Source organism: Lactuca serriola, chromosome 3 (assembly GCF_051521515.1).
Source record: "Lactuca serriola cultivar US96UC23 chromosome 3, Lser_US96UC23_V15, whole genome shotgun sequence".
Lineage (NCBI taxonomy): Eukaryota > Viridiplantae > Streptophyta > Magnoliopsida > Asterales > Asteraceae > Lactuca > Lactuca serriola.
The window spans coordinates 56,371,144-56,385,266 of record NC_136410.1 but is presented as its reverse complement, the minus strand read 5'-3'; the positions used below and the strand labels follow the sequence as shown (position 1 = coordinate 56,385,266).

The following is a 14,123-nucleotide window of genomic DNA, read 5'->3' as shown; positions in this document are numbered from 1 at the left end:
AACCACACACGCTCCATCGAACTATGAAAAACAATGAGTCACCATTTGTCACCTTTGCTTAGAACCCAATTAGTATGTCGGTTAACCACACACACTCCACTAACGTCATAGCAAGGGTACAAAGTGTAATTTCATGGAATTGCATCAATTCACTTTTACCTAAAGTAACTAAGATTGGGAATTTTTGAAAAACATTTAGTTACTTTTATAAATTCATTATACTTTTAATGAGGAAAGGGTTGCCTTATCCTACCCATTCGGCTAACGACCCTCCACAAATCAAGGAAGCGGTGGGTGAAAGTGGATACCCATTAAACAGCCATTTTATAGGTCATAACCTTATAACCCCCTTTATAGATCGGCTTCGTGAATGAGGCCTACTAACGGTAAGACTACCATTTAAGTTATATATATATATATATATATATATATATATATATATATATATATATATATATATATATATATATTAATCTTATAATATTATAAAGTATAAGGTTGAATTTTAAACTTGTAAAATTCTAGGGTTTGAAATTTAAATAGTTCAAAATAAACTTTTAATCAAAAATTTAAATTTCAAAACTTAAGGGCAAGTTTTGAACTTTTCAAAACACAAAGGATCAAATAGCAAATAATTTAAATTAAACATTTAATTTAATGATTATCTAAATTTGACCTAATCAATTTTATTCACAAGATAATTCATCAAATAATTTAAATATGAAAATATTATCATATAAGGAATTTACTATTCAAGTAAATGGTAATTATCTTTTGTTTTGGAAATGATAAACATATAACAGCAATAAAATTCGGATTTTATTAGTTAAAAACAATTTTGGCAATTATCCTTAAGCAAAACAGCAAGAAATCCCGAAAATCCCTCTGTCTGACGCTCCGACTCGTCGAGTTCATCCTACTTGCCGAGCCCACATTGGGACTTACCGAGTCCGCCAGACAGAAGACCCAAAAACTCGATTTTCAAGCAAGAATGAAACACAAAGCATCAAATACAATAGAAGCCAACCAGACTCTGATACCACTGATGGGTTTGACACAAAATATTGTCCTATGTGCTCATGCAAACCCTAATGCTTGGATCTAGGCTTCTCTATTGTACATGCAATTCATCCAAGACTTGCAAACCCTATATCTAGTGTATATAATTCGAAATTGAAATAACAAAACAGATCTAGATGATTACCTCTTCTTGAAAAGCTTGAATCTTCTTGTCCTTGGAGCTTAGAGTCACAAATGACACTCCTCTAATGGCTTACAAACACCACAAGCAAGAGGATGATCTTGGAGAGAGGTTGGAAGCTCTTGAAGTCGGCTCTAGTACTCTTAGAAGTAGGGTTAGCCGATTTCTGAAGCCTTAGGGGTCTATTCATACATGTGCTGCTAGGGTTTCAGTCAAAACCCTAATTGGATAGCTTTGGCCTTAAGCAGTCCAAAGAACCTTCTAGAATAAAGGCCTTGGACGAAATTAGACGGGCTCCCACTCTAATTTTCGTCCACTCCTTAAATCCAAAAGGATTCTCAGCCCAAATCAACTATTACACAATTGACAGTTCTAGTCCCCTTTATTTAATTAATCTCTTTTAGCCACAGAATTAATTCTTAATTAATTCTTGTCTTATATTAATTAAACTATATGATTTTTCCTTTAATATATTATTCATATAATATGTTAATAAGTCATAATAACCTCTTTATTCTTAAATCATCCTCTCATGTTGCTTTGGTGAAGGCAACCCAAAAGGACCATGCACAACCGGGTCAAATACTTACCAAATATAGTTACATGCGTAGACACTAATCAAACACATCCACTATCACCTTGGACACGATCAAGAGAAGTGAGAAGTTGTGGGTAAAGTTTTGAGAAGCAGAAGCATCACCAGAAGTAGACATATATAGAGAACATGTAAGACCCGATGTCCAGGTACTTCTAAATTCATCCCTATAATTCTATTTCATGTCATTTTGGTCCCTAAGTCCAAGAAGTTATGTTTTGATCCCTAATGGAAATTTTGTAGTTATGGTAGGAGGAGTACGCCATGCGTACATATATGTACATTGAGTGTACTAGGGCGCACCCTAATATGCTTGGCGTAAACTTATATATGCGAGGCGTACTAGCTTCAGGAGGAAACCCTTACTTTTTTGGTTTTGGGTGGTATTTAAGCAACATTATGTCTCATTTCTCCTCAACTTTTCAGCCTCACATCCTTTGAGACGATTCTACAAACCCTAGCCCTCTTAGTGTGTGTTTTGAGCTCAAGAGTGTGTTCTTGGTGTGTTTAAGGAGGAAGAAGTTGCATTAAGGAGCCTTGAAGTTGAAACAAGCTTGTGGATCTGGGATATTTGCCTTATTGAGAAGCTCCAGAAGGTATAAAGTTTATACATTGATGTCTTGGTTGTTAGATCCTATTTTTGGATGTTTTATCTTGCTTTTCTTATCCTAAAGGTCCCATCTTGTGCCTTGTTTGTTCTTGTCTTTTTGAGTTGTCCTTTCAGACCCTAGGAATGTTCTTTAGCCATAAAAATGAAGTCCCTTTGGTTAGATTTTCTCCATGCATCTTGTATGAGGTCTTAATGGATTAAGATCTTGTGTTAAGCTCTTATTAGGCGTGTAAAGTCATAAAGTTGTAAACTTTATGACTCTAGGGTGTGTTTTGGTCATGGATCTGAAATATGGGTTTAAGTGCTTAAGCCATTAAGCACTAAATGGAGTTTGGAGGTTGCAAGGGTACGCCTCGCGTACATGGGAGTACGCCCCGTGTACTCCCATATTTTCCTAATAAATGGTTAACTTGATAGCCAAACGAAATGAGGTGTTGAAAAGAGAGGACAAGATAGGATAGTTCCCCACCAAACAACTTTGGCCCGAATTTGCTGGGAAAATCACAAGAACTGAATATGTGTTCATGGCCTCATGGGTCTGGAGATATTTCAAATACTAAAAAACGGAAGGAATAGAGATTCCTCTATGTACAAGTTACTTCTACATTGATGGCAGTCCATTATGCGAAAACCGTCATCTAAAAATGTTTACTTATCACATATATTGAGTTTATAGTGATACCAGTTTCGATCGACTATATGTCGTTAACGACAAAGATGTTATGTATATGATATGGCATACATATTGAGTTTATAGTGATATTGATACTATGATACTACTATACAATAATCGGTAACCCTTGCATCAATTTGACTAGTTCGAATTATAATTCGGCTTGCACCATATCAAGGTTACACCAATACACCATTATACTCCCCACAAAACTATGTGTGCCGAATAGGCGAATACAAATAAATTGTCATATTTAAGTTTCACACATTAAAGTATAAACTCATCAAAATTCCATAGAATTTGACTTTCGTGAGTTTGACTTTGACTATGACTTTCTTGTTGTCGTTTGAATCTAAGCCAAACCAACTAGCTTTTCACTAACCTCCCACAGCTTCCTAGCTTTCTCAGCATCACTGGCTTCTTGCGAGAGCTGGTTTTCAAATGAAGCAGAGTTCTTATTCCAGCTCCAATACACACCCGATTTCGTTAAGCTCGAATCACTTACCACCTAAAAAGTTCAGAGAATTAGTCACAATTCAGAGCCTTGATCAACTGTACATCATGCTTTAATAGTTGTACATATCCTAACCTGGGCTAGCCGTTTTCCTGCTTCTTCTTCAGACACATATCCTTTAGTGATATACTTCTGAAAAGGCGGGAATAAAAGTCGAAACAAGGGGATGTGTTCCCTGAATAAACCGGTGGTAGCTATACAACCAGGGTACAGGGATGAAAAAGTAACTCCGGCCTCTTCATGGTATCGTCTGTGAAACTCTTGCATCGTCAGCATGTTGCAGACTTTGCTATCTTTGTAAGCTTTAGCACCATCGAACTCTCCACCGTCGATCATGGCGGAACTGTTCAGCCCGTTCAACCCGCCGGCTAACCCTCTCAGGTCCCCTAGGTTAGCCTTCGGTGGCACGTTTCCGGCCAAAGTGTTCGTGTTTCCTAACATCCAAAAACCCAGTTCATCAAAGATTTCATTTAAAGATTTGGAGTTGATTTTGTAAGAAGTTAGACTTAGTACCTGTAATAGAGCCAACGATGATGAGACGCTTTTGGGGGGAATCGGATTTCTTGAGGTCATCAAGCAACAATCGTGCGAGGAGAAAATGGCCAAGATGGTTAGTACCGACGCTAAGTTCAAATCCGTCGGCGGTGTAAGTGGGTTCTTTAGCGGTGGGCAAATACACGGCGGCGTTGCAGACAAGTGCATCAAGGGGTCGACCGGAGCGCCTGAATGTGTCAACAAATTGGCGAACGCTTTCGAGGGAAGAAAGGTCGAGGTGCATAACGGTGTAGTTTTCTTTAGTAATTCCGACCGATTTAGCGGCCCTCTCGGCTTTCAAAAAGTTCCGGCAAGCCATGATTATGTGCCATTTTTCAGTATCGGCTAAAGCTTTTGCGGTGGCTAGACCTAAACCAGATGAAGCTCCGGTAATAATTACGTTGCCTTTCCTGAGTGTTTTCTTGCCGTCTGCTACGGCGTCGTTTACCGACGGAGCTACTGTCGCCGTTTGAGCTCGAATTGGTCCAAATGATGATTTCCTTCTAAGCTCCTGTGATCAAAAAATGGAATTGAGGAAAAATGGAATCCAGTTTTGATACAGTTAATTACACATGACGGGTTTATTCAAAGGAATTGGAATTCAAATGGAAGCGGATAGGGTTTGTCTACAGTTCGTATGAACCACAAAAACGTCTCGAAGATGGAAGCCATTAAACAATTCAAGTAAAACTCTACAAATTCGAGTTTAAATGATACATACAGTCATTCAGACATTACCTTTGTTCCGATTACAAGAGAATTGAAATCAGATTTGACATTCTTTGAGACGAAAGCTCCATTGAATGAACTCTCCTTAAGAGAAGAATTCAACTTCCCCTGTTTCACATTACAAAATCAGACCACAATAACGAAATAGAACAAAATTTACTCAAATTTTCCGCATTTCTTTTACCTCCTTGTGAACAGAAATTGCAGATGGAAGAAGAGAAGCTGCTCGAAGAGCCATGGAGAATAAGCGGATAAGCCAAATAGATCTTTCTTCTTGTTACTAAAACGTACTGATATTTAACCACAATGTACAACTGGATAGTTGTAGTAGATACTGGATAGTAGATACAACAAGTAATGTCTTCGTTGGGATTCGGGAAACGATAAGGCTTTATTGGAGAAAGAGTGACACGTTGACAACTCAACAGCCAATCAGACTTCGTTATTTGGATTTCTTGATAAATTTGCATAATTCTAAATATACATGCAATCAATCCCTTAATCTCAAACCTTGAACACTTTACACGACAAGAATTAGGCATCTTTTATGTATTCAAATAGAAACAAAACTTAAATCAACTACAGAAATCAAGAATCTTTCACATATTACTGTAGAAAAAAGTTATATTTCAACGCCATCTATCATCTTCGTTCGACTTCTGATTCCTGTGAAAACCAGTTTTAAAGATTCGAACTTTCCGTCCAATTATGTTCCAGCAATCAACATTTTCATCACCATGCTCTTCTTCTTCCATCAATTCATCCCAATTTTTCTTACAATTTCACCTCAAGATCACTGTTTTCTGCAATCTGCCTAAATTGTAATTTCCTGAAACACCCTCCATCGAAACCTGCTTTTTCTCGAGGTTGTGTAAATGGCACCATAGGTGTGACCCTAGTCGGAGATGGAGAAAGATAATGTGTCATGGAGTCTGTTGATTTGTTTCTACTAAGAAACGAAGAAAATGTGCGTCGTGTTCATGACGCTTGCAAGATTCTAACTCAAGCATCACCTGAATCGCACGATCATAAGATTTGGCGCAAGATTCATCCATCTGTCTTTCACCTCTTGTAGAATCTTCAACGGAATTTAGCAGAAACTTAGCTTCTGTCATCTGGTTCATATACATTAAACAAATCGCCAGATTACACTGTTTGTTCTTATCTTGCTCCATTGAAAGCGCTTTTCTGCATCATAAAAGTGCAAATTCAACAAGGAGCCCTAAATCTGATCAATGGCAACAAAAAAGAAATTTATATCTCGAATATGGTTTCAAAATACCTATATATCTCTTCTGCTACTTTATACTTATCTTGTTGCAAGTAAATCCAGGCCAAGTTGCCCAATAACCTTGAATACTCTTGTCCCATTGTGATTTGGATTTTCTTACCCTGAAATCTGGCAATTCTTGTTCTGTTCATCTTCTGCATTGAAGCATCCTCAATCTGCTTCAGTCTTAATTCAAGCAATTGTCTCTGCTCCTCAATCCGTCCTGAGCTCTGTAAACATGTTTACAGAGTTTTTTTAGACACGATTCTTATGGGTTATGATTAATTTGTGAATTGAATTGATAACATTTATGTAATGTACCTTGTATAAATCAAGCATGATATTGTCGAGAGATTCTTGTTCTTCGAGTGGACACAAATGACGAAAAGATTTGATAGCTTCAATTGCCTCATTTGATCTATCTAATTTTTTCATTGTCGTTGTCATGTCTTTCAAAGCACTGTCAACTCGATCACCCGAATTTATGGCTGCCCAAAACAAAGATACTGCTTTGCTCGGGTTCTTGTCCACCACCTGTCAAGAAAATTGTAGAAACAACTTATATCTCTTTCTCTTGTGAACTAAATACTAAGTTTGAGTTTTGACCTCAAAAGCCAAACTGTATATGTTCTCTTCTTACTTGATTCTAATTGATTAAGTCTGAAGATGATAGGGTAATTTTACTATCAATTCCGAAGTTAAAAGAAAGATAAAACCCAAGAACCCTAAAAGAATTGTAGACTTTGATGAGGAAAGACCTGTACATGTTTGGCTCTGGAGTAGGGAGAATCGCCGGCGGGGACTTTGTGGGTGGCATTAGAGAAATTAAAATTATTTTCAGACTGTGGTTGCTTCCATTTCCTTTCCGACGCCGGCTGCAGCTGTTGCCTGGTGTCACACGGCGGAGAAGAATACAAATTCGAAGAAAAAGTCCGGTTTTTCTTCCATCGAGGTGTGGAAAATGGAAACCCTCTTGGTATGAAATTCGTAGGGTCTTTGTTCGTCCACATTGTTGATTATCAATCCGTGATTTTCAAGTTATTGATTGTCGGATCGGATGATTTGCAAACACTCTCTTGTTGTTCTTGACGACCAAGAAGATGGCGAAAACAGAGGAGTTGTTTCAAGGAAGCTGATGTCATGTGGTTGAATAATGGGGTTAGTAACGGTAATATTTTTTACCATTTCAATCCTGGCCTAAATTAGGCCAACGGATATGCTCTCCCCGTGGACAAAAACTTCACTAATTTGATCCTTCAATTATCCGTTAATATGTTTTTTAACTGTTTTTTTCAAATAAAATTTAAATATCATCGTACATTTTATTCTTATTTTATTATCTATATTTTAAATGATGATAAGTAAATTAAACTAATATTAATTTTATTAAATTTAAAGTATGTCAATATTTAATATGATAAAAGGATAAATAAAAATCAAATGTAAAAGGATATTTAATTTATTTTTTCATCATAGAGTCACAAAAAAACCTAAAATAAGATATTTGACTATTTTTTTAATTATTGCAAAAAGTCTCTAATTAAAAAAAGGATTAGAATGATGTCGAAACCGAATGAATTGGCTCGGTATACACTCTTAACTTTTTTATTGTTTGTAATACAAATTTGGGAACTATTTAAGGAACCCTCCCGAAATTTTCTCGAGTGCATGCTTTCTTAACTGATGATTTGTGCAACGAATATATATATATATATATATATATATATATATATATATATATATATATATATATATATATATATATATATATATATATATATATATATATATATATATATATATATATATATATATATATATGAAAACAAGTTAGTGTCCACGTGTTCTTGCAAACTCTCCTGATATCTGTTGCATTGTGTTGATATATATATATAGTTTGTAAACTACGAACATTTGGTAAAACTTTTTACTCATTTTACGACATGTTATCGGAACATATTTTTTTCAAAGGTATGTTTTTTCTGGGATTGTTCTAACATATTTGTGGCCTTGGGCAAATATATATATATATATATATATATATATATATATATATATATATATATATATATATATATATATTAGCCGTTTACCCGCGCCAAGCGACAGGTGTGACAATGGTGGTTGAATGCTGAAAGATGAATTAAACCCTAGAAATGGAAACGTCAGCTATATATATCCAAGATTTGTGAACAGAAATTGCGAGATTTGGGGAAATATGGAGATAAGGAATGAACCGGGTCAAAATAGCCTAAGAATAGGGGATAAGAGATTTGACATTTTCAACTGTTGACCATATGTACTCTACTCTTTTTGTAATGCATAAATTGATTGTACAAATGCATTGTATGTTTGTACGACTTAAAATTCAGCATTTGACCAAAAATGCTTTATAAGATAATTAAGATATATATATATATATATATATATATATATATATATATATATATATATATATATATATATATATATATATATATAATGCCCCTTATTTTTTATTTAAATTTAAAAGAATAAGTATTACTAAGACAAAAAAAAATAATAAAAACAAAATTGTTATTATATAAAAAAGATTCATATATGGAAATGAGTTCTCATGGATTTAAATTAGAGGTGATCATACTAACCAAAAAACCGAACCATAACCAAATTAACCAATATAAGCGAACCATTACTAAAAGATATGGTGCAGTTTTTAATTTTGATTAACCGAATACATATGGTTCGGTTATGGTTTTCATCTAAAATTGAATCACTATAAGTCGAACCCAACCAATAATATTAATAAATGTTTTTAATATAATGTAATATTAAATATATGATTTGTAATTATATTAGGAATTGAAAATTTAAAGGGTAATTATTTAGAATTAGATCTTATAAGTAATCTTTTATCAATACAATTATATATACACGTTATCATTCACTTTTTATAACAAATGACTTTACATTTTTCAATTTTTATAGAAAGGTATATTTATTTCTGTATCATCTTGGACCATTATGGTTAATCGATATTAACCATTAACCGGCTAAAACCGTTAACCAAAACCAACTGTAAACATTCGTACTCTGGTAAGTTTCCTTTTAGCCCTTATTGCAAAATTCCTTTCATTTTTTGCCCTTGGCTAGTACGTGGGGCGTACTCTATGAGTACGCTTAACGTACTAGCTCTTTGTTGATCGCGGACTTCACCCATGTATGTTGGGTTCGCGTGAGAGTACGTTTGGCGTACGCATGGTTTGGGCAAACCCTAATTTTTAGGGTTTGCACCATATTTAAACGACTTAAGCCACCTCTTGGATAGTTATTGACCACTCTCCATCTCCCTATACCCTGAAAACAAAACCCTAAGTGCATTTGGTGAGATTTGAGCTTGAAAGTGAGTTTGCTGGTGTTTTGTGGTGAAGAAGAAAAAGAGGAACACTTGGAGGAATAGCTTGAGCTTGTATATCCATAGTTAACTTTAAATTTGCAAGCCTTTTAAGGTAAAAAGCTCTCACCTTAATGGTCATATGTGCTAGATCTAATTTATGGTATTATTTAGGCGTTTTTGAGTCTTTTAAGTTAAAGTTTAGCTCCATATAGGCCCCTTGTTCATAAAAATGCAAACTTTGTGAAAGATTTTGGTTCATGAAAGCATTAAGAGCTTTATTAAGCTTCTTTTTAGTGTTGAGTCCCATTAAGCCATGTATGGGTGTAAAGTTGCCAACTTTATGTATTAAGTCACCCTTAGGAACCAGATCTGAGAGTTTGACACAAGGTCTTAACTGTTTAAGTGCTTAATGAAGAAGTTTGGGAGGCTGAGGCGTACGTTGGGCGTAAGAGCTGAGTACGCCCCACGTACTCAGCAAAGGGATGCATGGTCTTTGCATTCCTGGATTTTAGGTCATGCTTTGGACTTTACAAAATGGGCCTTGATGGGCCATTAGACTTATGTTTTGGGCTTTTGTCTAGTATTATGCTCTTCTATAATGCTTATACCCTGGTATGTACCTTATGGCCCTTTTATTTTTGGAATTATGCATTTTAGTCCCTGAAGTAATACGCGGGGCGTACCACTTAGTACGATTAGCGTATTGATTTGATGGTGAGTCAGGACCCAGGTCATGTACGTTGGGCGTATGTATGTATACGTTGGACGTACGTGGACTTTAATGAACCCTAATTGTGATTTGCACCCTATATAAACATCCTTATTCATTAGGGTTGGCCTCCTTACCAGCCTCTAAAGCCCCAAAACCCTAGAAACGAGTCTTAGCCTCCATTGTTGAGTGTTTGAGCCCTTGGAGAGAATTTGGTGTTCATTTTGTGCATTTTGAAGGAGTTGGAGAAGCTTGAAGTTGCTTAGCTTGGAGAAAAGGTCTTGGATCCAGAATCACCACCCTTTTTGCAAAGCTTTTGAGGTATCACATTCTCATCTTGATTCCTAGTTGTTTAGATCTCATTTTTGGATGATTTTTCATACTTTTGGCCATTGTTAGGTGGATTGTCGAGTTATGACGTCCTAAGGACTTATCCTTTCAGATCTAGGTTTATCATGGGCTCCTTAAGCATAAAGGTGCTAACTTTATAGATTATAGGGCCTCATGCTTGCATTAATTCAGTTATTAAGTCCTTCATGAGCTTAAGTGCTTCATTTATCCATGCATGGATGTAAAGTTAGCAACTTTATGTGGTAATCCAGCTCAAGGAAGTCGGATCTACATTCTGGAGTGAAGTCTTAATGGGTTAAGATTTGAAATAAGAAGGTGGCTAAAATGGAAGAGTACGTTGGGCATACAAGCCTGTACGCGCAGCGTACAAGCCCTTGAGCCAGTATGTTTAGCGTACAAGTTGAGTACTCCCCGCGCACTCAGTCAGGTGGCTTTGCGATTTTTAGGCTTTGAGTTTGGGCCATGTTTTGGGCTTAGAAGGTTGGGGTTTGGTTAGGACATCTGAATTTGGGATTTTTAGGCCAGTAACATTATTGAGCCTTGGGTTAAGCCCCATGAGAAGGGATTTGGCCTAATTGGAAATTGGGCCATAATTGGGCGTTGGTGGATTATTTAACTTTTGGGCCTTTTAGATTGTGAGATTAGGCCTGAGTCTTGGACCAACCTAGGTTAGGGATAAAATGGTCTTTTTACCCTAAGTATGGCTTTATGGTTATGATTAGTGTTGGATTAGTGTCTAAGCCCGTAACCATATTTGGTAAGTACTTGACCCGGTTATGCATGGTCCTTTTGGGTTGCCTTCACCAAAGCAACTTGACTAGAGAAATAATAGAGAAAGAGGTTATTATGATTTATTAATATATTATAAGAATAATATATTAAAGGAGAAATCATATTTTTTTTAATTAATATTGGTCAATAATTGATTAAGAATTAATTTTGTGATCAAATGTAATTAATTAAACTAGAGGGGCTAAATTGTACTTATGTGATAGTTGCAAATTAGGGCAATGGATGCCCTATGGATAGGGTGGACGAATTCAAGGTGATAGGGCCTTAGAATTCGTCCAAGGATAAGGCTTCTAGGCTTATCTTATGGGTTGTTTGGTGGGCAAGCAACCAGATGAGGATAAGGACTGAAACCCTAATCTATACCCTATATAAAGACCCCTTAGGCCTTAGGAAATCGGCCACTTGATCCCTAGAAGACTTAGAGCCGATTTCCTGCCTCTCCCCCCCTTTCTCTCTCTTGCCTCTCTAATTGCTTGTGGTGTTTGTGAGCCATTAGAGGTACTACACTTGTGGTACTTGCTTTCAAGACTAAGAGATTGAAGATTTGGGTTGTTATTGGAATATAACAACAAGAGGTATGTAATCACTTCTACTACATAGATTTTGAATTACCTAGGTGTATGCTAGGTTTCTTCTTGTTTTCATAAAGTTGTGTATCTATTAGAGAAAACATAGATCCAAATATAGGGTTGCATGCACACATAGGATTCTTTGTATAAAACCCATCAGTTAGAACCCAAATGTTAATTGGATTTGATTTGATATTGATAGCTCGGGGATTTGTCGAACCAACAGCCAGAGATTATATGTTTGATTCAGCAATGCGAGGTGAGTTTCCTCACTAGGTTTAGCGGGTCGAGGCACCAATGTCGGCCCATGTTCATGTTATGTTAGTATCCTAGCTGTTTGCGTGACTCTTGCATATGTTATGTGCTTATATGCTTACCGGGCAGGGCCGATGACCATTTTGTATGCTATGTATCTTTGTGATTATTGCATGTGTATGTGTTTACTTGATATATGTTATATGTATTTTGGGCGGGGACCGATCTGTTACCGAGCGAGGCTCGATGCCGGACGAGGTCCAATGTCGGATGGGGCCCGATGACGGGTGGGGCCCATTATGTTTTATTATGTATGGTATGTGGTATTTTGGGGAACTCACTAAGCTTTGTGCTTACGGTTTTCAGTTTATGTTTTAGGTACTTTCACTTCCAAAGGGAAGAGCTCTAGTTGACTGCATCACACACACCATATGGATTCCACTTTTGAGATATCACTTTGATTGTTATCATGTTGAGATACTTATTTTCATTTGATTTGTATGGATAATTTTTTTGGAATATTGTTTTATTAAATTAAAAATGAAATTTTTTGTCACACCTCCAAACCAAGGATAGCGGAAACGTCCGGGGGTGGTGGACTTCATGTATAGTGTCACAACAACGAGTATAATAGTGCTCAAAGTAAATACAACCAATCATAAATATAATCAGAAAAGAATTACATGGTTTCAAGTGTTACATATTTCAATGATTGATTACAACATGATATAAAAATAGTTGTTCAACGTCGTAGCGTTCCATCCTCAAAAGCTTGTGGTTACCTGGTTTTGTTGATTTCCTGAGAATACAAGTAGTTTTGAAAAAGTGTCAACAATTAAGTTGGTGAGTTCATAAGCTTTTTAGATGAAGAGTTTGGAAACCAATCTTTGTAATGATTTGTGTGATACCAAGAAAAATCCAATATTTTCCTTACAAAAGTGATGTGTAGTCTTTAATTCCAAGACCGAAAGTATACAATAATTATCCATACTTATTGCTATAAAAAGTGATTTTAAATCGACATAAAACCCTTTTTGATTTGAGAAAATCCCCGTAAACTTTATGTGTTGTTAACTCCCTATGTGAGTCACTATAACCATACTACGACTAATGAACCTGCCACGACGTTTCTCAGGCATCGAAAAAGATAATGACACTTGTCACCCCAGACCTGTCGGTCTAGCTGTTGCATGCAACTCAGGTGTGGTTTGTCAAACCCAATATAGATCAATACACAACTATCACATTCTCCCTACAAGAGACTTTGGTTATAACTACCAGGAAGTTTAACCCGTACTCTAGGAGTACTGAGAAGAATGTCTCACAATTTAAGTTAACAAGTTTACATGTAGTGTGCGTGAGTGTAAAACCTTTTTCTGTGGGAATAAAACCTTCCGAAATGTGTTTGTTATGTTAATGGAAACATAAACTATACCTATTATAGTTTATCAAATAGTGGTAATGGTAGTTGAACATAAACTTTACTTATTATAGTTTATCAAAATGTTTAAATGTAATTGTTATAACTTTGTTTGTTATAGTTAACTACTATATTTATAAAGGTAAAAACCCTTTTGTTTACTGATATATACCTTTTACTAAGGTGAAATAACATGTAATTTAACATGTATTTACATAAAAGTACATACCCTGCTCAGCGAGTTACATGGTGTAAATGAATTTGTTAACTATTTTTCTAGTTTTAGCTTTCCTGTTTCTGGTCTTAGAAAAATTATAGAAAAATGATGAAAAGTCGAAATCATAATCTGTAAAGTCTGAGAGTTTATAAAATTTGTCTAGTTTATTCATAAATTTTATTATGATTTTTAGTGACTTCTAACTTGTGTGAAAATGTCAATATTCACAGACTAGTCCGGATTTGTTCTTGAAATGACAGACAGTTTTGTAAAAATCGCCATAAATTGTAGAAAACTCGTATGAAGAT

General features: G+C 35.7%; 1 protein-coding gene and 1 pseudogene across 2 annotated transcripts; both read right to left on the bottom strand.

The window, feature by feature from the left end:
• Positions 1-3,206: 3,206 nt before the first annotated feature.
• On the bottom strand, positions 3,207-5,222 carry LOC145092334 (protochlorophyllide oxidoreductase C). The gene is made up of 5 exons (XM_079030262.1): positions 5,041-5,222; positions 4,866-4,964; positions 4,107-4,638; positions 3,669-4,027; positions 3,207-3,587 (listed from the first exon to the last, which is right to left on the bottom strand). The coding sequence occupies exons 1-5, from the start codon at positions 5,092-5,094 to the stop codon at positions 3,432-3,434; spliced, it is 1,200 nt and encodes a 399-aa protein (XP_078886388.1). The 5' UTR covers positions 5,095-5,222; the 3' UTR covers positions 3,207-3,431.
• Positions 5,223-5,373: 151 nt separating this feature from the next.
• On the bottom strand, positions 5,374-7,278 carry LOC145092335 (protein SULFUR DEFICIENCY-INDUCED 1-like; annotated as a pseudogene). Its single transcript, XR_013702489.1, has 4 exons — positions 6,885-7,278; positions 6,448-6,660; positions 6,139-6,356; positions 5,374-6,044 (listed from the first exon to the last, which is right to left on the bottom strand). The product of XR_013702489.1 is annotated as a protein SULFUR DEFICIENCY-INDUCED 1-like (transcript).
• Positions 7,279-14,123: the final 6,845 nt, after the last annotated feature.